The sequence below is a fragment of the Ascaphus truei genome, chromosome 4 (assembly GCF_040206685.1).
Source record: "Ascaphus truei isolate aAscTru1 chromosome 4, aAscTru1.hap1, whole genome shotgun sequence".
In the NCBI taxonomy this organism is placed as follows: Eukaryota; Metazoa; Chordata; class Amphibia; order Anura; family Ascaphidae; genus Ascaphus; species Ascaphus truei.
The window spans coordinates 30918994-30944395 of NC_134486.1; the positions used below are offsets into that span (position 1 = coordinate 30918994).

Genomic DNA, 25402 nt, shown 5'->3' on the forward strand with positions numbered 1-25402 from the left:
ATTTAATCTTTAAGTCAAAAGCTTTTAAATAAGTGCTTGAAATATGAAATTACTTTTAAAGTGAAATTCCTAGTTGACAAAAATGAACATATTGCCCCTATGTTTCATCTTGGCAACATGCCATACAGCAGCAATCTGTGCTGGAAATCCATTGTCCACCAACCACCAGGCACCCCTGGTTCCCAAGACAACATGTCAGCCGGGCTCAGCCTTACTTAACCGGCCAATAGAGAGCCATAATGTCAACAGGAAATGATGTCGCAGATTTCCGCTAGTGACCCTGCAGCCATATTTGTGCTTATTTTTGTGTTACCTGGAGGTTGGGGGAATGTTTTTCATTTTAGAAACCAGACACACAATGAAGTCATGGTGAGTAAGAAAAAAGTTACAAAAATCCTTTCACCCTACAGAGTATTGCAAAGATGAACAAAAATGTTGTATTTCACAGTCTAAGGCTGGGGCCATGGAGCCTTCGTCCGCGCGGGGCGTGCGGAGGCTCCGAAGTAACCCGCGTGAAGCGGGTGCTTTCCCGGGCCATGGTGGAAGGGCCGCGGGTGTGTGCCTGGGGGCATGCCCTAGGGGCGTCACGGAGCACGTTCGCCCTCATTGGGCAAACCGCTCACGTGACCGGCCTGTCGCACCAAGAAATCAGTTTCAACTGGTTTCTTGCGCAGCGCGTGCCCCCTCCCGCTTCCGCCCGCACGTGCCGCATGAACGCGGTCACTGCCTTAAGGCGGTCTGATCGCTCAGCGCGCGGACGTGTCCGCACGGTGTGCGGCACCATGGCCCCAGCCTTACTTGTGGACATAAAGATGGCCACTGCATAAACAAAAAAAGCATAAGCCACATACGGTTTTTGTGCCCATTCTCAGATCATTTCCATCCCCAGGGCACCTTCCTCAGGAGATGGTTTATATTGGGGTCTTTTGTGTGCTGGTCATTCACAGCATTTTTGCTCTGAGCCAAGGTTACCTACTGTATACTTTAAGTCTATATTTTGACAATACCGTCTCATGCCGATGGGACATTCATTTACTCATTGTTGATACATGTTGTAATTCTATCTGAAATGGTTTTTGTGCTTTCTGAGTTTTATTTAAAAAAAAAAAAAAAAGTTAAATAACTATGTGCATTCACTTTGCTGCAACTCTGATAAAAGTTGCTAGCTGAATATTTGGCACAATGCAAAAATCATGTTTTCTGTCCAAAGCATAGGAAATGCCCCGAGTCATCTTCCTATACAAATACTCTGCATATTTGACAGGTGTTCCCTGAACCAGGAGCACAGGTAACCGCATGTATCTCTATTATAATATTCTGGTGTGCAGCATAGAGTCTACATTTTGCATTGTGTCTAAAGCAACCAGAATGAATGTATCCAAGATGACAATAGTTTGCAAGATTTACTATAAGCATCTGAATAATGGGCCATATTTACTAACCAGTATTACTCCAATAGATACCTTCTGGTGCAGGAAGACACCGTACAGTACGATAGAGCAGTGACATTAGAGATGCCCAACATCTACAAAGAAAGGTATAGGCGTCTACTCCTATCTATACCAGCTCAAATAGAAACAATTATGATTTTATATACACGTATGTATGTGTGTGTATATATATACACACATATACACACACACACATATACACACACACATATGATATGAGTGGAAAGGACAGGCTGCCTCGGCACACAAAACAGCAAACACGTACGAGTCAACGATTGTACGAAGCTTTGGCATAAAGGAAGCCGCGAGGTGGCAATTCTGAAGGAAAACCCATCGCCCCTGGAACCGTTGTCCTTTATTGATTATCTTCTCTGCCTTGGCTCCCTGACCACGGCCCAGAGAAACCATGTCCAAATATAGGGGGCTCCCTCGTGTCTCCAGAGCAAGTCGCTGGAGCTGGCTGGCCGGGTCTGTACCTGTTTATAAAACACATATCATTTAATTCACATGTAGAAACAACATTAGTGATTTTGGGGTCTCATGTCACGGCCAAACAGCTGGGCTCCCTTGTTGGGCGCCAGCTCTCTTCCTCCCCTCCTTTTATTATATTAAATAAAATAACAAAGCCGTTGTCTGAATACTGTTAATGCTGTTCCTTTCGTACAATATGTGCAGGTACACTATCAGCACTATATAAATAAAGATATACATACATACATACATACATGCTACATTCCTAAGGGTCATATAAGCTTTTGACTTATATGCTATTAGCATGTGATCCTATAGGGGCTAGGGAAAGGCAGCTACCATAGGTTGCCTAACAGTGGTTAAAACTGCCCATCTACGGGATATATAATTGTTAAATAAACAGACAGGAAGTCTGCATTTATTGGGCTAAGAGAAATGTCAAAATGTACAGGTCACTATATATGCAACGTTTGATTACCTTTATTGAAAATGAATGACCTAATCTGCCTGTGATCAATCAGCAAAGATCCTGCTTTCCAGGGTTCACTAAATGGCTGCCTTTCAGTTTCAATCAACCCTTCAGTCAGTGTAACACAACAGCTAAAATGTATTCTCATATTACTACAGTAAAATGATCTATTGTTACAGTTTGCAGCTCAAACTGCTGGGAATATTGACAATAAATTATCACAAAGAGGAAAGTGTTGCAAAGATCTCGCACTGCTGGGGAGGTGTGCTAAACAACACACAGAACCCCAGCAAGCTCTTCCTGTCACCTGGAGGTGGGCTAAAGCCTAGTATAGATATTAAAAGATGCTCAGTATATTAATACTCATTAAAAAAGAGTTGAATTAAAAAAAAAAATGTAGTAAGAATCCAATACTACAGAACAGATGTATTTTTAAAGCACACATTGCATGGATTGTTGTGGGATATTGCATGGATTGTTCATTTAAACACATTGATTGTTTTGTGCCTTTGTTTCTCACATGATCAGAACTTACCCGGGGAAAGTATAAAGAGAAGAGGAGTGCTGGCATTAGACTCCCGAAATGCCTGTTTTACATTAATTCCTCCACTCTGAAGATATTCTGGCCCCATTTTCTCAGTTATAAAATCTCGTACGGCACTTATTAAACATTCGGGCCGAAGGATCTTTATCTAAAATGAAAGGTGTAATTATTTTTCACTAGCATGTTAATTAACCAAAAGAATACTTTGTACTCTCAGGCTTGTTATTTGCTTACATGGCTGAAGTGAAATGCTGTGCCTAGTCTCTAGAAACAAAGGTTTCTTATGGTGTTTTTCCAGGCACGGAATTCATACCCTCAGAGCACAAACCTGCCCTTTAATATCAGAACGTAACATTCAGCTCTGTGCGGAATTAACAGAAGCTTTAAAAGATAATTGCAACATGGAAAATGTAAAAATATACATTAACCTTTTTTTCTACAGCATTTGTGTTGGCTTTACCCAGACACAAAGAAAGTTATGGTGAGTTAAAAAGTGACAAAAACCCTTCTCCTGCAAATAAAAACACCACTTGTGAGCACATTGACATGTCTGTGATGTGTGGATGTGCTCATAAGTGGAATTTTTATAGGATTTATGCAATCTGATTACTCTGTATAGAGGGAAAGACGTTACACACTGAATTACAGTAAGTGTAAGTGAGCACAATATCAGCTCTATATAATATTATGATTTTCATTAGGTCCAAGGTTAGTATTACAAAAAGTAGTGGTATTGTGTGATTTCAGCAGAACTTGATTATCTTTGTGCTGTGTAAAATGTATGCTTTTTATTATTGGACACTGCTTTTATTTTTCTTTACTTTAAGAAAGAAATTAAGTAATGTAAATAAGAAAATCTACATTGTTCCTGAAGGATTCAATTGGGAGATTACAAGGTTCCCTGAGAAGAAAATAGTCATTAAAATTGTACTTTTCAAGACCTATTCATTTCATTTTTGACGTACTTTTTAAGTGGATAAAGGAACAACGTTATTAAATGTTATACAATAGTGTCATACGTTACTTGTAATATAGAAGACTGTTTAATGAATATAAAATATAGAAGCTCTACTGCAATATTCGTAATTTTATGCACAAAGGATAAGAGTGCTGGGGTTCCCCAAAGCTACAAGAGATGTATGAAGGGGTTCCTCAGAGTCACAATACATTGTAATGGGGTTCTGGGGTTCTGCGGTTCTTAAAAAGGTTGAAACCCACTGCCCTAGTGGCACACACACTGATATACTCGCCAACATGTGACAACAGCTCCTTTCTGGTAGATTTGGGATGAAAATGCAGGAGATCTCTAACCTACAGATCTCATGTACAATTGTATTGTTGTCCAATAAAATAAATGAAGGCGTGTGAAATCCTACCGATTTTGTTTTTAGGTCAGATGGGTAATATTCACCTACTTTTTAAAATTGACACACTAATCAGATAGCTGCAAGAACAATCACTTTGCCTTTAAGGTGCCCTTATGACGTACCTGGTATAGCATCCACCGTGGCACACACACAGTCATGCTATAAGGAGATGACCAGGCAGCTTCCTAACTTTACTAACTTTACTAACTTAGTAAGGCGACATGTATCTGAAAAGGTAACTATTACACTCACGTAGAAGAAAGCTATTACGTTTCATTCATTGTTTTAAGTTCAGGCATTTCAAGCCAAGGCACTAAAATACGGAATAATTCTGCATCCCGACCGACATTTTCGTGACAAGTCAATGAAATAAGGGACAATCCGTATATATACGGCACATCTGCCAGCCCTAGTTATGCTCCCTGTAGATATTCTTGCTTCGATAAAAATCTGGTTGTGTTTCAGCATTGGTTTTTATCAGTGAAGTCTGTGGCCCGTGTTCAATATGATGTGAAGACATCTTCCCCTGTGCTGGAGAAGATTTAAATCACTTTCATTTGAATGGGGCGGATCCAGAGGTGGACTTTAACCATCTGAGGCCCTAAGCTACTGTATGTCAACTTTAAGAGGCCCCGAAAATGAGAAATAGATGTATTATTCTGACTGAAAATGTAAAGATGAAACTGAAATGAATGATAGCATTATACTAGCATTGTTATATGCAAAAGATGACGGTGTAAAGCTAAAATGAACAGCGTTTATTTATTTATAAAATATTTTACCAGGAAGTAATACATTGAGAGTTACCTCTCGTTTTCAAGTATGTCCTGGGCACAGAGTTAAGACAAATAATACATGGTTACAAATACAGTTATAAATGAACAGGGTATACATTATATACAAGACATTGCATGCACAGTTATAGAAAATATATATTATGGGCGTATGAAACAGTTACAGACCAGATTAAAATGTGAGACAGCCTTAGATTTGAAAGAACTTAAACTGGTGGTGGATGTGAGAGCCTCTGGTAGGTTGTTCCAGCGTTTGCTCCTCACATGCATTTTAATATTAAAACATTTTCTTTCAGGATTTTTAGAGAGCAAAGTCATTGATGACGTCTTCAAATGTTAAGCTGCACAGTTTGTCACTTTCGATGTGCATGATGCTTAGGGTTAAACTTGAAAGAAAATGTCAATTTTTATAGAGAATCTGCTTTTTCCCATATCTTCGCTATCATCCGATTTTAAAACTTGAAATGCATTTATTTTTTCCTATTTTGGAAGCCCCTTATGCGTAAGTTCGGTACTGAGCGGATCTCTTCACCCCCACGGGGGAGGTGCTTTCACAGCATATGAATCCAGTAATGCTAAAATGACTGAAACTCACAGAACCTCAGTGAGAGATGACATATCTGCTCATGTCTTAAACACTTTTCTGAAGGTACCTGCTACGAATGGCTCAATCAATTATCCAGGTATAAAGGAGATAGCTAAGCACAAAAGTGTTCCTGCTAATGCTGCTGGACAATATAACAAATACTATTACTTGTCTTACCAAATTGGATGATATGACACTATGTGGGGGTGGGGGGGGGGGAGAGGGGTTGCCTTCCTCTGGATCAATAAGTAAGTACAGATATAGGATCAAGTATCTGTTGTCTAAATTTAGCATAGGTTGAACTTGATGGACGTATGTCTCTTTTCAACCTCATCTACTATGTAACTGTGTAAATATGTAACATAACAAATACTATTATACTTATTTGTCTTACCAAAATAAGTTTCTGGAAAGAAGACAGCTCCTCCCATCTGAATTCTATCTCTGCAGCAGGGCGCGTTTCTGATCTGTCTGATGACTGTGCTGCATCTGTACAATAAGGAATGTCAATTCATGAAAAGTTTGTTTTGTTTTTCAAAAACAAAATGTACACACACACACGTCAGTAACAATCCTACGTGCTGCGTATCGTGCACTGCACACACACGTCAGTAACAATCCTACGTGCTGCGTATCGTGCACTGCACACACACGTCAGTAACAATCCTACGTGCTGCGTATCGTGCACTGCACACACACGTCAGTAACAATCCTACGTGCTGCGTATCGTGCCCTGCACACACACGTCAGTAACAATCCTACGTGCTGCGTATCGTGCACTGCACACACACGTCAGTAACAATCCTACGTGCTGCGAATCGTGCACTGCACACACACGTCAGTAACAATCCTACGTGCTGCGTATCGTGCACTGCACACACACGTCAGTAACAATCCTACGTGCTGCGTATCGTGCACTGCACACACACACGTCAGTAACAATCCTACGTGCTGCGTATCGTGCACTGCACACACACGTCAGTAACAATCCTACGTGCTGCGTATCGTGCACTGCACACACACGTCAGTAACAATCCTACGTGCTGCGAATCGTGCACTGCACACACACGTCAGTAACAATCCTACGTGCTGCGTATCGTGCACTGCACACACACGTCAGTAACAATCCTACGTGCTGCGTATCGTGCACTGCACACACACGTCAGTAACAATCCTACGTGCTGCGTATCGTGCACTGCACACACACGTCAGTAACAATCCTACGTGCTGCGTATCGTGCACTGCACACACACGTCAGTAACAATCCTACGTGCTGCGTATCGTGCACTGCACACACACGTCAGTAACAATCCTACGTGCTGCGAATCGTGCACTGCACACACACGTCAGTAACAATCCTACGTGCTGCGTATCGTGCACTGCACACACACGTCAGTAACAATCCTACGTGCTGCGTATCGTGCACTGCACACACACGTCAGTAACAATCCTACGTGCTGCGTATCGTGCACTGCACACACACGTCAGTAACAATCCTACGTGCTGCGTATCGTGCACTGCACACACACGTCAGTAACAATCCTACGTGCTGCGTATCGTGCACTGCACACACACGTCAGTAACAATCCTACGTGCTGCGTATCGTGCCCTGCACACACACGTCAGTAACAATCCTACGTGCTGCGTATCGTGCACTGCACACACGTCAGTAACAATCCTACGTGCTGCGTATCGTGCCCTGCACACACACGTCAGTAACAATCCTACGTGCTGCGTATCGTGCACTGCACACACACGTCAGTAACAATCCTACGTGCTGCGTATCGTGCACTGCACACACACGTCAGTAACAATCCTACGTGCTGCGTATCGGGCACTGCACACACACGTCAGTAACAATCCTACGTGCTGCGTATCGTGCACTGCACACACACGTCAGTAACAATCCTACGTGCTGCGTATCGTGCACTGCACACACACGTCAGTAACAATCCTACGTGCTGCGTATCGTGCACTGCACACACACGTCAGTAACAATCCTACGTGCTGCGTATCGTGCACTGCACACACACGTCAGTAACAATCCTACGTGCTGCGTATCGTGCACTGCACACACACGTCAGTAACAATCCTACGTGCTGCGCATCGTGCACTGCACACACACGTCAGTAACAATCCTACGTGCTGCGTATCGGGCACTGCACACACACGTCAGTAACAATCCTACGTGCTGCGTATCGTGCACTGCACACACACGTCAGTAACAATCCTACGTGCTGCGTATCGTGCACTGCAGTAACAATCCTACGTGCTGCGTATCGTGCACTGCACACACACGTCAGTAACAATCCTACGTGCTGCGTATCGTGCACTGCACACACACGTCAGTAACAATCCTACGTGCTGCGTATCGTGCACTACACACACACGTCAGTAACAATCCTACGTGCTGCGTATCGTGCACTGCACACACACGTCAGTAACAATCCTACGTGCTGCGTATCGTGCCCTGCACACACACGTCAGTAACAATCCTACGTGCTGCGTATCGTGCCCTGCACACACACGTCAGTAACAATCCTACGTGCTGCGTATCGTGCCCTGCAGTGTATCTGTTAGACGTTTTGAGTTCCGTTGGGAGAAAAGCCCTATATGAAATAAAGGTGTTATTATTATGTATGTATAATGTTGATCCTATCTTTTATAAGATATCACTCAATAAATCCTCAAACTGTAAAAACGAAAAGTCTGCAGGTGAGCAATGAGCGTGCGCACTGAGCCACTGATTGTGCGCACTGAGCCACTGATTGTGCGCACTGAGCCACTGATTCTGCGCACTGAGCCACTGATTCTGCGCACTGAGCCACTGATTGTGCGCACTGAGCCACTGATTGTGCGCACTGAGCCACTGATTGTGCGCACTGAGCCACTGATTGTGCGCACTGAGCCACTGATTGTGCGCATTGAGCCACTGATTGGGATATCCTTAAAATGTGACCTGTTGGTCTTGAGCACTGGAGTTGGGAACCCCTGTGTTAGGCTTCATCCCCGGTGGCAGCGGCTGCGCGCGCAACGGCGTCTATGGGGACAGTCCCAGCAGATGCCTGTGTGCCCGGGCATAATGCTCGATGCGTGACCGCCTTTGCCAAAAGACAAGAATTTAGTATTTTAGCGCGGTGGCCGAGCAATGGCCACGTCACGGCAGCGGTTCAGCCAATGAGGGTGAATCAGCCGCGAGTGATGCAATGGCCACGCCCCGCAGTCGCGTGTGATGTGAAGTTCATCAGATCGCTCGGCTGCAGGGGGAGAGCGCCAGGAGGCGCTCCGTCGTGCTCACTAGTGCCCTAGCCTTAGGTGGTCAGTGTAGCATCTAACATTGTACAAACCTGGAGCTGGCAAAGCAACTCAGCTGTCATTCCAAAGTTATGGCTCCTAATAAATACCAATGGCACCCATTTCCAAAGTCCCCACAACTTAACCTTTCAAGTACATTTTGACTATCATATAGCATGCTAATATAACACGTTCATTTATGCCATTATGAACAGAATATTACATGGAAAGTGAATAGAAAGGGGAAGCAATTTGTACAGTTTGTGTTTGAGTGGCCAAAGGAGCCAGGAGTGCATTGGTTACAAGGTAGGGATTATTGGTTTGGGTTAGACTTTGTCAGCACTTCTTACCTTGCCGGGATGGGATTAACACCAATTTATATGGCTGGCTCAGAAGCTGATACACATTCGCACTGCTGTAAAAAGTATCCCACTGCTGTGTATTGGATGACAAAGATTCCTTGAGCAATGAGAATGACTCCAAGTATTTGCTCATATAGTGGCATTGCTTCCACATGGTTCCCGTGAGCCACAGGGGGGTGCAATGTCGTCTAGCCTCATCATTTATTTCTGCACACAGATAGGAGACAGAAAATATTAACACCAATTGGTACATTATGTGTATTTATACCATGCATACATTGATGTGTCTCAAGAAAACACAATAATTTTCAGGATTACGTAATAGGTAAATGTTAAGATGTACTGCATATATCAAGTTAAATGTGTATTTGCTATGCATGTGCTAGTGTCAACAATGTAAACACAATAGGGCAATTAACACCTGCTCTGGACATACTTTAAATCTGACAATGTTGTAAAATAATCTGCAGATGCAGAATAACATTTGACATGTTGCAATCTAAAATCCAAACCAAAGGAGCTGCATTAAAGAATGCAACATTGAACTGCAGAGAAATCGATGCATAAGCCCCTGCTGTGCAAGAGAGCAGCTCCATTCAAATGAAGCTCATTAGAGCTGAACTCTTCTCTGGCACAAGGAAGACTTTAGAGAGACACTTTTCCTCCGTTTTGCAGCCAAGAAAACTTTGTTCCAAAAATCCTATGGCTTTTAAATCTGCTTTGCAAACGCACACTGCAGAAATGACTACATTTTCATTTAATAAGGTGCCGCAAAACCCACAACGCAGTGTAACGTGGGACACACAAATTGTACCCTACTATTGAACATGCTAACAATTTCTTATTGCAGTAGTGATCATGTTCTCTATCCTTGTACATTGAGTTCTACATTCTCTTTTGCATCCCCAAGTTCCCTTACTTATACAATGGCACGGCCCATGAGAGTGAAAAACAAATATTTGTTGATTCTTTTGTCTTATTCTAAACCCAGTATCCGAATACAGTTTTAGTTTACATAACTGTAGCCCTGTTTCCTAGTGAACACAGACCGCTACCATATGCTGTATAACCTGTAGGCTCACAGGGCCTAAGCCTCCGCCACGGAGAGCCTGGGGCACGCGTAATAATAAATAATACCTTATACTTGGTGCAGCGCCTCCACCTGCGATGGCTCCCACCAGAGGGGCAGTGGTTCCTCACAGGACAATTAGATATCAATACACACACACACAGCATATAAACAACCGAATGACTTTACTTGTCTGCAAAGGCTTATACAGTAGGTATATATATATATATATATATATATATATATATATATATATATATATATATATCAACAGGTGTCCCTCCCTAGAGGAGACACTATCTACTGCGTCTCGCAGGACGCTTCCTTCCCCTCCTTCACCGGGTGATCGCACCCCATGTCCAATACCCCAACACAATATGTCCCCCACCTTCAAGTGAGATAACGAATATGTATGGGTGACTGCGCAGCCACTGTGTCCTGTATGAATGGTGATATAGTTGGTGCACTTGTTGGTTACCTGCCGGGCACTCCAGTTCCCGGTCCTGCCAAGGATCTTCACAAAGGGTCAGATGCAAGGTGGCTCCAGCAATAGGCGTCCGGGGCGATCCCACACAGACGAACTGCAGCAACAGTAGCAGGGTCTGAGCTCAGACCTCCTGCTAGATACACACTGTCTCTTTAAGCGATCACTGAACGGCACACTAAGGGAACCGGAACCTGTCTAGGGCCAGTCCCTATCTCTGCTCCACACTACTGGGACTCAGGGCCTAACTCGGCCTGGAGTATAAGGCCTAGGTAGGGGCTGAATGCCTCCCTACACCTGGAGCTCCGTCTCCTTCCTCCTCCCGCTAGCTCTGAGCAACGTGCGCGCCCTCCAACCCTATATCCTCCTTCCTTCTGTCCTTCCTACCAACCACCCGATTGGTCCCCTGGCGTCACATGGTCCCACGGGGGCTGCTGGGACTCGTAGTTCCCTATGCTCCACCCTATGGGAGATACTCCTCCTTCGCGGGCTTTGGCGGCTATCCCCGCGCATGCGCGACCTCCTGCTCCACACCTTCTGTGCTTGCGCCAACTCCCAACATGGCGGCGCCCTGATAACGAGGAACCTCCGATATACCGGAGCGTTCCTTGCCCTGCTGCAACCCTCCCACCCGACAACAACATATGCGGGTGAGGGGAGCCCGGCTACATCCTCCCCCCTGTGGATTCCAACATCCCCGCTTGGACGATACCTTTGAACTGATACAACATTTATATAATGAAAAATGCATAACATAACAACATCCTCCACACTAGATAGATTATACATCTCACTGAACATTCTCCTGTGCCCTTTGGAATGCTCGCTCCCTTTCTAACAAGTTCCTCTCTGTGCACGACTTCTTTCTCTCTCACTCCCTGCTTCTCTTTGCTATAACTGAGACCTGGCTCACTCAGTCTGACTCTGCTCTGGAAGCTGCCCTCTCCTACGGTGGCCTTTCCTTCTCCCACACTCCGCGCCCTGATGTCAGGGGTGGAGGCGTGGGGCACCTGCTCTCCTCTCTCTGCCGTTACCGAACCCTTCCTATTCCCCCCTCTCTTGCTTTTCCCTCCTTTGAGGCTCACACTGTCCAGATCTTCTCAACTCTCCCGGTCCATGTGGCGGTCATCTATCGCCCACCTACCTCTACTCATTCCCCTTCTGCCTTTCTCTCTCACTTTGAATCCTGGCTCTCTTTCTTTCTCTCCTCAGACTCCCCTGTTCTTCTCCTTGGGGACTTCAATTGCCACATTGATGACCCCTCTCTCCCTTGGGCTTCCCGCTTTCTTTCTCTAACCTCTTCTTTTGGCCTTCAACAGTGGACTGCAGCCAGCACCCACAAGGATGGCCACTACTTAGACCTGGTTTTCACTAAAAACTTTTCTCCCTCTGATTTCTCCATTTCCCCTTTTCCTCTCTCTGACCATCACCTCATCTCATTCTCTCTATCTCGCTTCTCCCCTTCTCCACCTCCATCTACCCCCCGGTTCTGCAGAAACCTGCGCTCTATTCACTTACCTGACTTTGAATCCACTTTACGCTCCTCCCTCTCCTCTCTCAGCTCTGCTACAGACCCCGACAACCTGGTCAGGAACTACAACTCTGCCTTGTCCTCGTCTCTTGATCTACATGCCCCGCTTTCTCTCTGCCGCACTCGCCCTTCTAACCCTAGACCCTGGCTAAATTCCCACACGCGCATGCTGCGTTCCTCCACTCGTTCCTCTGAACGCCTCTGGAGGAAGTCTCACACTCTCGCAGACTTCCTTCACTACAAATTTATGCTATCCTGTTTCAACTCTGCCCTCTAGCAAGCTAAACAAGCCTATTTTTCTGCACTAATCAACATGCACAAGTCTAACCCACGCCGACTGTTCTCTGTCTTTGATACTCTACTCAAACCACCCTCAGCTGCCTCTCCTTCCTCCATCTCTGCTCAGGACTTTGCTGACTATTTTAAGGAAAAGGTGGAATCCATACGGCAGAACATCCCCTCTGTTTCTTCCTCCCATCCTACACCTCTTCCTAACTCTCCTCCTGCCTTCCTTGACTCTTTTTCCACTGTCTCAGAGGAGGATGTGTCGCTGTTGATCGCCTCCTCTCCCTCTACCACTTGCCCTCTTGACCCCATTCCCTCCCATCTCCTAAAACCTCTAGCTCCTACTATAATCCCTACGCTCACACACATTTTTAACTCCTCCCTCTGCTCTGGAACCTTTCCATCCTCCTTCAAACATGCAACAGTCATACCATTACTCAAGAACAACAAGCTTGACCCTACCTGTCTTTCTAACTATCGACCTGTCTCCCTCCTGCCTTTTGCCTCTAAACTCCTTGAACGTCTTGTATTCTCTCGCTTGCTCCATTTTCTCAACACCTATTCTCTCCTAGACCCTCTACAATCTGGCTTCCGCTCTGCTCACTCCACCGAAACAGCTCTCACTAAAATAACTGACGACCTCCATGCTGCCAAAGACAGAGGTCATTACACTCTGCTCATATTACTCGACCTCTCTGCAGCATTTGACACAGTGGACCACCCTCTTCTCCTCCACATTCTCCATACTCTAGGTATTCGGAACAAAGCTCTATCCTGGATCTCATCCTACCTCTCCCATCGTACTTTCAGTGTCTCTTCTGCTAACACCTCCTCCTCCTCTTTTGATCTCTCTGTGGGGGTACCCCAGGGCTCTGTCCTGGGACCTCTTCTCTTTTCTCTGTACACACTCTCTCTAGGTGACCTAATAACATCTTTTGGGTTTAAATATCACCTCTATGCCGACGACACACAAATATACTTTTCAACACCTGTCCTTACACCTGCTGTACAAACCAAAGTTTCTGAATGTCTCTCTGCTATATCATCCTGGATGGCCCTCTGCCACCTTAAACTCAACATGGCTAAAACAGAGCTCCTCATACTTCCTCCCAAACCTGGCCCTACTACCTCCTTCCACATTACTGTTGGAACTACAATCATTCACCCAGTAGCCCAAGCACGCTGCCTAGGGGTCACACTCGACTCCTCTCTCACATTCGCCCCTCACATTCAAAACATTTCTAAAACGTGTCGCTTTTTCCTCCGCAATATAACAAAGATACGCCCTTTCCTCTGTTGCTCGACTGCTAAAACTCTGACTCAGGCCCTTATTCTCTCCCGTCTTGATTACTGTAACCTCCTGCTGTCCGGCCTTCCTGCCTCTCACCTGTCTCCCCTACAATCTATCCTAAACGCTGCTGCCAGAATCACTCTACTCTTTCCTAGATCTGTCTCAGCATCTCCCCTCATGAAAACCCTCTCCTGGCTTCCGACTAAATCCCGCATCTCACATTCCATTGTTCTCCTCACTTTTAAAGCTTTACACTCTTCTGCCCCTCCTTACATCTCATCCCTAATTTCTCGTTATGCACCATCCAGACTCTTGCGTTCTTCTCAAGGATGTCTTCTTTCTACCCCCTTGTATCTAAAGCCCTCTCCCGCCTTAAACCTTTCTCACTTTCTGCCCCACACCTCTGGAATGCCCTTCCCCTCAGTACCCGACTAGCACCCTCTCTATCCACCTTTAAGACCCACCTTAAGACACACTTGCTTAAAGAAGCATATGAATAGCACTGTGGATATTCTGAACACGATACATAAAGCTTGGCCCCCTGCAGACGCACTTACCAGAACTCCCTCCTACTGTCTCTGTACGTTCTCCCTACCTACCAATTAGACTGTAAGCTCCTCGGGGCAGGGACTCCTCTTCCGAAATGTTACTTTTATGTCTAAAGCACTTATTCCCATGATCTGTTATTTATATTATCTGTTATTTATTTGATTACCCCATGTATTACTACTGTGAAGCGCTATGTACATTAATGGCGCTATATAAATAAAGACATACAATACAACATCAGGATTACTGACTTTACTCGGTTGCGAGCCCACTGCTGAGCCTCATAGTGGGGTGCCCCGAACTGGTCATAGGTCATCCTCATTAGAGGTTGCCCATTTCTTTGACTTCGCCTTAACTGCTCTTCAATCACTCCCTCAGGAGAATGACTATCCTGGTCTTAAGGTTCAGCATCTTCCCTTGTGGGGGTTACAGTCTCTATATGATCATTACTTGGTACAAAACATGGACTCTGCGGGTCCAATGTAGAATTTTCCGGAGCCACCCCATTGGGCGTGTGCTCCCCGAGCCCTTTACCCGTAGCTCCACCGGGAAATGCTCGCTGTTGAGGGCCCCTTTGAGTGGTTCCCTCTTGGGGGTCTTCATGATGAATTGTATTGTCGGTCTCGGGACCGTTCTCACCCTGTGTCATTTCACCATCCAATGAGGTTGCAGGCCATTCCACTTCCCCCTCCTCTACTTGTGGAATAGGAAGTAAATTATTTCGGTGCCATACCTTCACCCGACCCTCCGAGTCCTTAATGCGATAGACCGGAAGACCAGGCATTTGTGACGCTACATCATACACTCCTTCTCTCCACCGGTCAGCCAACTTATGTTTCCCAGGTACTCCCAGATTGTGAAGGAGTACTGCATCTCCCGGCTGAATGTCTCTATGTTTGACCTTGTGGTCATAACGCCTCTTATTTCCTGCATTGTTTTTCTGTAGATTTTTCTGCCTGCTGATAGGCCCGTTGCAGGTTCTCTTGTAACCGCTGCACATATTTGAAGTGAGTGGAATTATGAACTCAGTCAGTGGAGACTCCCAGACGTATGTCCACGGGCAGTCGAGCCTCTCTCCCAAACATCAGAAAGTATGGAGAAAATCCGGTGGAATCGTGTCTAGTGCAGTTGTAAGCGTGCACTAATATTTCCACATGTCGGCTCCACTCCGCCTTTTTCACTCCCGTCAACGTACCCAGCATGTCCAGTAATGTGCGATTGAATCGTTCGGGCAATGCATCCCCTTCCGGGTGGTAGGGAGTGGTTCAGGACTTAGTAATGTGTAAGATTTTTAGTAATTCTTTTATCAATTTGCTTTCAAAGTCTCTGCCCTGGTCAGAATGTAGTCGTTGAGGGAGCCCATAATGTATGAAGTATTTTTCCCAGAGTACCTTGGCAACTGTGATGGCTTTTTGGTCTTTCGTCGGGTAGTCCTGGGCATATCTCGTGTAATGGTCTGTGATGACCAGCACATTGCCGATGCCCCGGCTATCTGGTTCAATACATAGGAAGTCCATGCATACTAGGTCCATGGGCCCAGTGCTTTTCAGGTGACCCATTGGGGCGGCCCTGGTGGGCAGTGTCTTCCGTTGGATGCACCGAACACACCGCCGACAGTGATGCTCTACGGCTTCTCTCATCTTTGGCCAGAAGAACCGATCCCTCAGCAATCCAAAAGTCTTGTCGACACCCAGATGGCCATGTTCATCATGTAGGGACCGCAACACCAGGTATTGTAATATTTTAGGTAGTACTAGCTGTCTCCTATTCGGGTGGTTATGGTACTCTACCACTCGGTATAGTAAATTGTCCCGTATTTCGAATTTATCGGCTTCCCGCATCAGTATGCCTCCCACATCGCCAGGGGCATGTTTGAGGAGATCTGTGCGGTTTTTCTGGATAGCGTAGCGGATGGCTCCCGCTACCGGGTCGCGTACCTGATAGCGCACCATATCGTTCCAGGCTATGATCTTGTCAGGGGTAACGTGCATCCCCCAGGGGTCCCTATATGCTTCCGGGATGGCTTTGGACGCGCACCCTAGGGAGTCGGCCACTCTTAATTCGGAGAAGGCCACTTGATCATTGACTATGGCGGCGGTGCAACACAGGGCCCGCATCCCGGGTCCTGAGATTTCTTCCCATTGGTCGTCGTCGGGGGTTGTGGCCAGCCCCCGTCGTCTAGACAAGGCGTCTGCCTCAACGTTCAAAGGACCCGGTTTATATTTCAATGTGAAGTTGTAGTTGAAGATGGCTGCTAGCCAGCGGTGTCCTGCCTCATCGAGTTTAGCTGAAGTCATGATATAGGTGAGCGGATTGTTGTCTGTACGCAACTCGAACGTGACCCCATAGAGATAATCAGGAAGTTTGTCCACGATGGCCCATTTCAGGGCAAGGAACTCGAGCTTATGCACTGGGTAATTTTGCTCACTGGCCGTCAGGCTGCCACTGATGTAGACCACGGGTCGTAATCCTTCTGGATACTTTGATGCAACACCGCCCCTAATCCACCTAGGCTAGCATCCACATGTAGTATATTCGGTTGTTCGGGGTCGGCATAGGCTAACACTGGGGCCGCGGTCAAACTCTGCTTCAAGTCCACAAAGGCTTGCTCGCACTCTGCGGTCCATTTGTCCCCGAAGGGTTGTCGGGCAGGGGTAGCCTTCCGGCCTGTGTCATCGGGATATATTTTGAGGGCTTTGGCCCGATGGGAATATCCCTCCACAAACCTGCGTTAGTACCCGCAAGAACGACCGAAACTCCACCACATTGTCGGGTCGGGACCAGCTTACTACAGCTTCTATTTTAGCGGGATCAGTGGCAATCCCTTCCGCGGACACTATGTAGGTCACAGACGTCCTACAGAATTGGCATTTATCCAGAGAGAGCTTGAGTCCCTCTCGAGCTAACCGGTCAAGCACCTTCAGAAGCCGAGTTTCGTGTTCCTCTAGTGTTCGCCCGAAGATGATGATGTCGTCCAAATACACTAGGCATTCTCGGGGGTTTAAGTCACCTAAGGTCTTCTCCATTAGCCATTGGAAGGTGGCGGGGGCCCCACATATACCTTGGGGCATGCGAGTGAATTGATAGAACCGCAGTGGACAAATTAACGCCGTTTTCTCTTGATCCTCTGGGCTCATGGGTACCTGGTAATATCCAGACCGGAGATCCAACACACTGAACCATTTACTTCCATGGAGGGCATTCAGGATTTCCTCTATGCGGGGAAGATTATACTGGTCCGGCACTGTCCGATTGTTCAGTGTCCTATAATCCACACATAGCCTCACGGTCCCATTCTTCTTTCACACCACCACTATGGGTGAGGCGTAAGGGCTTCGTGACTCCGTGACGATCTCGGCTTCTTCCATCTCTTGGAGGACGACCCGTACATCATCTACGTCTCTAGGAGCGAGCCGGCGGGAACGTTCCGTAAACGGTTTCGTATCATTCATTCGAATAGTGTGTTGGGCACTGCGGCTGCATCCCACATCTATGTCTCCGGTAGAGAATACATCTCGCCTGTCTTTCAATTGGACTCGCAGTCTCTCCTTCCATTCCACTGGTAACCCAGATGAGTCGAAGTCGAAGTCCAGCCCCGTGCCGGGGTGTTCCACTCGGGTAGCATTGACTTGCACAGCTTCATCCACTGAGCTGACGGGATAAATTCTCCCTATTCTTTGTCCCGCGTCGATGGCCATGGGGAATGGGGAGAGATTCTGGACCATCACATAGATGCGGCGAGGGATGGCGGCCGGCCAATCCCGGAATTCGGTTACTAGCCGGTATCCTCTGCTGGCGTCGTCTTCTGGCGTAGTTTCTAGGGAAAAGAGCTGCTCCGTGTCTACCCGTTCAGCGTATGCGCACCAGGCGGGCATCCTCTGTATCTCCCCGGGTGAAATTTTCGTCAGACCCGCTCGACCGCAGAACAGCCCATAGTCTTCTGAGGCTGAAGGGGGGGACCCGGACTCGTCTGGACAAGCTGCAGCTGGAGACTGGACATGGGCAATTCATTGGTTTCTTGCAGATAGGCCCTGATAATGGCTTTTACAATGTCCGCATTAGTGCCCAAAATGATCGGGTATTTAGGTAGGTCTTTGGGTTCCGGACACACAAGAGCATCAACATTCATGGGGTGAGACTTCCCGGTGTTGAGCTGCTGAATTTCCAGGGACACCGTCACTATGCCGTCGATGGGGTAGTCTTCGTTGCTTAGCCCTCTTACTTTGATATGCTCGTCGACTTCAGTGGCCGATTCTGGAGGTGTTGATGATAGAACCCTCGATATATGATGGTCACTTGAGATCCCAGGGCGGAGGAATAGATGCTGTCTACTAGCACCCGTATAAGGGTTACCGGCCCCACGCGGTTATTCTCGTCCTTGGGACCTTCGCCACTTTGGTTGGGGACGGGGTCTTCTCCGCTGGCCGCGTACACACCACATACCATAGCGTTAGGCGTGAACTTCTTGGGCGAGGGGCTCCGGTCACGGGACTCTCCCATCCGGCAATCATAGGAGATATGCCCCTTCTTCCCGCACTTGTAGCAGGACAGATCCCTCGGCGGAGTGCGGCGATTGTACTGAGGTGAGGTTCGTCTGGTGTATTTCGGTCGCTCGGGGCCGGGTTTATCCGGGGGGTCTTCCTTTTTCTCATTACCCCCTTTGTTTTTGGAGTTGACGGTTACTTTAGCTTTCTGTGGAGAATGAAGCATTAGATGTGCCTCATGTTCTTTGACTTTCTGTAACAGCTTGGTGAACGAGGGGGGGCTCCCTCGAGTGAGATTATCGCAGATCATGTTCGCAATGGGGTGGTTGGGACTGGATCCCCGCAGGTATTGCTTGCAGAGGTATTCATCCATTTGCGAGGCTGTTACATACTTATGGTGGAGCAAGGGCACTAACGCAATTTGCACTCGGTGGATGTAGGCAGATAAGTCTTCTCCATCTTTTTGGTTGATGGCATAGTATTTGGCCCACAGGGCCCCATCATCGTCGGTCACGCCGTAGGCTTCAGTTAAGAATTCAACCATCATCCGAGAGGTCAGATCAGGATGCTGTTCTCTGTGAATACTGATCAGAGTGGACGCCGGGGGCCTCAAGCACTCCATGAGGCGTTGACGTTTCACTGCGTCTGTACAGGACCATTCTTCCATCACACCCTGGGTGTGCTCCTTCCAGGGGTCTATCCCATCCTCTCCCGTCGGGACGGGTAAAGTCCCGGAGAAGGCCTTCAATTTCCGGTAATTCTGAGAATGCGTGGCCAGAGTGAGGGCTCCTACTAACGGAGGTAAGCTGGTTGGGGCGGTTAACTACCTTGTCATTGACTTTCTGCAACATCTCACTACACAAGCCAGCTTCTTCTGATACGCTAGACCCTTGATAGCTAAATCCTGACCGGCAGCTGCCCGCTTCACTAGCCGGGTAGGGAGCGGAGGTGAGGGTAGGGCAGTCGTCACCCAGTCCCTCCAAGGGGGGTCTCGAAGTGGGTAGACAAAGGGGCTTCCGCCGGGCGGGGAGTTGGGAAGCTGCAGGTATTGAGGGACGGCGGGCTCGAGAACCACCAGATCTCGGCAACAATCAACTAGCAAGGTGTTCCACTTAGCGTCTTGGTCTATGAGGACGTCTACCAGGCGGGTTTTGGCAAAACCAGGTAGTTGTTGTAGGGCCGTTTGCAATGTCTCTAATGGTAAGGCCATAGGTACTTGGGTCACGGCCACCACGCGGCGGGCGTTTGCATTTGCCGCGCGCACTCTCTGATGCGAGGGGAGGGCCATGGTGGGCAGGTGGCTGTGTGTGTATAGTCGTGGGGCACCCCAAGTCAAAGCTCTCAGCAGCGCCTCCAAATGTAGCCCTGTTTCCTAGTGAACACAGACTGCTACCATATGCTGTATAACCTGTAGGCTCACTGGGCCTAAGCCTCCGCCACAGAGAGCCTGGGGCACGCATAATAATAGATAATACCTTATACTTGGTGCAGCGCCTCCACCTGCGATGGCTCCCACCAGAGGGGGAGTTGTTCCTGCAGGACTATTAGATATCAATACACACACACAGCATATAAACAACCGAATGACTTTACTTGTCAGCAAAGGCTTATAGGTATATACAGTGTTCGACAAACCTATACATTTGCTCGCCCCGGGCGAGTGGATTTAACCCCCGGGCGAGTAAATATTGGCCCAAGCAGCACACATTTGGTACTAGGTGGCGAGTAGATTTTTTTGTGTGGCGAGTAGATTTTTTGGTGATTTGTCAACCACTGGGTATATATATATATATATATATATATATATATATATATATATATATATATATATATATACAGTGGTTGACAAATCACCAAAAAATCTACTCGCCACACAAAAAAATCTACTCACCACCTAGTACCAAACGTGTGCTGCTTGGGCCAATATTTACTCGCCCGGGGGTTAAATCCACTCGCCCGGGGCGAGCAAATGTATAGGTTTGTCGAACACTGTATATATATATCAACAGGTGTCCCTCCCTAGAGGAGACACTATCTACTGCGTCTCGCAGGACGCTTCCTTCCCCTCCTTCACCGGGTGATCCCACCCCGTGTCCAATACCCCAACACAATATGTCCCCCACTCTCAAGTGAGATAACGAATATGTATGGGTGACTGCGCAGCCACTGTGTCCTGTATGAATGGTGATATAGTTGGTGCACTTGTTGGTTACCTGCCGGGCACTCCAGTACCCAGGCCTGCCAAGGATCTTCACAAAGGGTCAGATGCCAGGTGGCTCCAGCAATAGGCGTTTGGGGCGATCTCACCCAGACGAACTGCAGCAACAGTAGCAGGGTCTGAGCCCAGACCTCCTGCTAGATACACACTGTCTCTTTAAGCGATCACTGAACAGCACACTAAGGGAACCGGAACCTGTCTAGGGCCAGTCCCTATCTCTGCTCCACACTACTGGGACTCAGGGCCTTCCTCCTCCCGCTAGCTCTGAGCAACGTGCGTGCCCTCCAACCCTATATCCTGCTTCCTTCCTTCCTACCAACCACCCGATTGGTCCCCTCGCATCACATGATCCAGCGGCGGCTGCTGGGACTCGTAGTTCCCTACGCTCCACCCTATGGGAGCTACTCCTCCTTCGCGGGCGTTGGCGGCTATCCCCGCGCATGCGCGACCTCCTGCTCCACACCTTCTGAGATAACGCGGAACCTCCGATATATCGGAGCGTTCCCTGCCCTGCTGCAACCCTCCCACCCGACAACAACATATGCGGGCGAGGGGAGCCCGGCTACATAACAAACAACTGTTAGTTTCTGATATAAAGAATATACAGTATGTGGATCATATACTGCAGTCTCCGGACATCAAAGCTGGGGGAAAACCACCCCTCAATATCCGACTAGCACCCTCTCTATCCACCTTTAAGACCCATCTTAAAACACACCTCCTTATCGAAGCATATGAGCAGTTCCGTGGCTGATACTTTGCACCTCATACATGTAGCACTGTTCCCCCCCCCTCCCAGTGTTAGATACACAGCCTATGCTACCTGTGTGTGTGCGATACCTGTTAGGATCAGGAGAGCTGAGCTGATCTGCGATGTAGTTGAGATCAGGGCAGGCTTAGGATTGTTCTCTTGGTGTTCAGCGAATCCAGCCTTAGTGGGTTCCAGTGTGTCCAGAAGTCAGCCCCCACTACTGCATTCTTCTCCCTCCTGCCCAAGGACTGATACTTAGCCAGGAGTGTCATAACAAGGGTCTTTATTCAGCACGGCAGGCATCCACTGCAGATCTCCATACAGTGATGCAGTGTCTCAGAGGTTCCAGACCTCTGGATGGTGAAGGCCCCTGGTCTTACAGGCCTCTGTGGCTGAATATGATGTTCCCCCAGCCAAAGGCTGGGGTGAGCATGCTCATCCTGCCATATGAGAGACTAACAGCTCTCTGCCTCCTCTCTCTTCAAGAGCTGAAGCAGGACTAAACTAACTTGGCCACTCCTTCCTAGGAGGAACAAGAAGGGGCGGGCTCATGGTCTATACTTATACCAGATAGGCTTACACAGGTCATGAGTCTCCACCTTACTTCTATCACTCATAGGTGGAGCATGAGGGGGGTCAAGAGACCATAGATTTAACCTGTTACTGCCTGCAGCTAACAGGACTTACATAACAGGGGGAAAGAAAGGCATAATGGGACATACCCTGTTACATACATAAACCTTGGCCCCTTGCAGACGCACTTACCAGAACACCCTCCTACTGTCTCTGTACGTTCTTCCTACCTACCAATTAGATTGTAAGCTCTTCGGGGCAGTGACTCCTTTTCCTAAATGTCACTTTTATGTCTGAAGCACTTATTCCCATTATGTGTTATTTGTATTATATGTTATTTATATGATTGTCACGTGTACTGTATTACTGCTGTGAAGCGCTATGTACATTAGTGGTGCAATATAAATAAAGACATACATACTTACAACAAATGAATTGCACCAGATTGATCCCATTGCTTTCAACAAGATCCTTGGGAGACTTTAGTAAATAATGCCCATAGTTGCTGCATTAGATTATTTTTCAGAGGATCACAAAACTGTTTTTTGTTATACCGAGAACTCCATTTACCTGTGGTTTTCAAGTATGTTTTTTTGTCTATGATGTTTGTCAGCAGCATGGAGCGCAGAAAGAAATCCCACTCTGCTTTTGGAAGAGATCCCAGCGTATTGGAGGATGGTTCTGTGCTGCCGCCATGTTTCATAATGTTAGCGCACAAGATAAAGGAGAAGCAGAGCTGATGCTTAGTGAAAAGTGCAGAGGAAACAATCTAAGTGAAAGAGTAAGTTAAAAAAAAATAACAAAATAGATTGGTACAGAACAAAACCATGTTCTGGCTGAGATAAGATAGCGCTTTAAACACTGACCTCCACCCCTCCGTCCCTCCCCAACCAGATGTACAGATGTCGGAAGCTTTATTGCACCTACTGATAGCGCAGAACATCACAGAGTTTCCGTAACGTTTGATGACAGTGATAACGCAGTGTGTCCCAGAATATCCTGCCATACCGCCCCGGCCGCAGCAACACCCCGCGCTGCGAATAATCATATCACTACGCGGCATCGGTTCAATAACGCCATTTATTAATTGCTCCCTTTGATGTGTTTGTATTTATTTATATAGTATTGGGGATCTTTAAAGCTAAGTACAAATAACACCATACAGCGGTAGCAACATTATTGTTGCCACAAAGGAGGTCACTCTTTCAGCCGGCAATGGCTTTTGTGAAGTATTTTCGCACTATAGGAAAGTGTTTACACCATGATACAAAGAAGGGAAGTGTTACACGTTAGATGCTCTTTTTACTTATCTATTTGATATCTAGACAGGCTTTACAACGGTTACTGCCTCCTTCTGCACTAAAGGGGTTAAAATATGGATGGGAGTAACCATCTGGCAGAGGACTTGTTATGGTTTGGAAGGTTATATTGGGATGACAACGTGTGCAGAAAACCCATTAACAGCTATCATCCCATCTCAGGCAGGTCAGTGAGAATGGATGCCGTACCTGTAGATTTGCTGGCTGTGTACTGTACTTCCTTAACTCGGGCTGGGTTGTTCTTGTTTTGCTGAACTATTCATTAATGCAGAGGTGCGCAAACTGGGGGCGCGAGAATATCTGGGGGGGGGGGGCGCAGGGTTTACAGAGGCCCCAGGTGCTTCCCGAAGGCTCTTAAATTAAATGCCGGGGAAGCGGCGAAGGCCTCTGTAAACCTCACTTACCTTGATTCACCCGGCATATGGAAATGTGTCACCATGGCAACGCGGCATCAAATGATAACGCGGGGTCATGTCACGTTGCCATAGCAACGCAAAGTCACATTATGACGCCCAGACGCCGGGAACCAAGGTAAGAGGGAGAGGTGGGGGGTGGGGCTGGGGGCGCGCGGAGAGGAGTACAGCCGGCAGGGGGAAAAAGATTGCTCTCCCCTTCATTAATGTATACTTGTCTGTGCCCTCATTTTTTTCCCCTACGTGTATCAGCATGCGATTTAGGGAGCATTACAAATAGGAGTTGGGTAGGAATTAAATGACGCACATATTAAAATGAGATGTATGCAATTTTGTGTCTTAGTGAGTTAACATGTCTCCCTTTTGTCTGTGTCTATATCTATCCTCTATATATACATACTAGCTGAGAGACCCGGCGTTGCCCGGGATGTAAATGCGTAATAGGTAGTATTATTTATAAATCGTGGAACAATAGGTGAGTATTTGTTGGAAAGGTTGGATAATAATTTTGAAAAGAAAGATGGAATAAAATGTAATACGATGTTGTAAAAAAATGGTTTATTGTGAACACACCACAGTACAATGTATATTTTGGTGACATAACAGATGTAAAAATGTGAGGCGTGTATCCTGCTAGGGTGTGAGGCGGCGGGTGGCGCGTGGGTTGTGAGTGCTGTCTGTGAGTGGGGGTCCTGCTAGGGTGTGAGGCGGCAGGTGGCACGTGGGTTGTGAGTGCTGTCTGTGAGTGGGGGTCCTGCTAGGGTGTGAGCGTGTGTGAGGCGGCGGGTGGGTGTTCAGTACGGGTGGCGCGTGGGTAGTGAGTGCTGGCTGTGGGTCGGGGTCCTGCTAGGGTGTGATGCGGCGGGTGTGTGGCGAGTGCGGGTGACAGCTGGTCAGTGATATTGTTGCGTAGGGGCAGGAGGCGCCAGGTGTGTGTCGAGTGTGTGGGGTGGGTGAGAGGCGGCGGGTGTGTGTCGAGTGGCGGGTGTCTGTTTAGTGCGTGCGGCGGCTGTGTGGCGCGGGGATGTGAGCGGTGGGCGGGTGAAAGGCAGAAGTGCGGGTGGGCGAAAGGCAGAAGTGCGGGAGGGCGGACGAAA

General features: G+C 47.4%; 1 protein-coding gene across 3 annotated transcripts in view; it reads right to left on the reverse strand.

Annotated features, from left to right (window-relative positions):
* DNAH14 (dynein axonemal heavy chain 14) overlaps positions 1–25402 on the reverse strand; it is a 368675-nt gene that overhangs the window by 43516 nt on the left and 299757 nt on the right. For all 3 annotated transcript variants that reach the window (XM_075595506.1, XM_075595507.1, XM_075595505.1), the window contains exons 72-76: positions 23144–23342; positions 9327–9545; positions 6077–6171; positions 2927–3083; positions 1717–1927 (exon numbers count right to left, since the gene is read on the reverse strand). In XM_075595506.1, coding sequence (XP_075451621.1) covers positions 1717–1927; positions 2927–3083; positions 6077–6171; positions 9327–9545; positions 23144–23342 — 881 coding nt within the window. The remainder of the gene's footprint in view (positions 1–1716; positions 1928–2926; positions 3084–6076; positions 6172–9326; positions 9546–23143; positions 23343–25402) is intronic.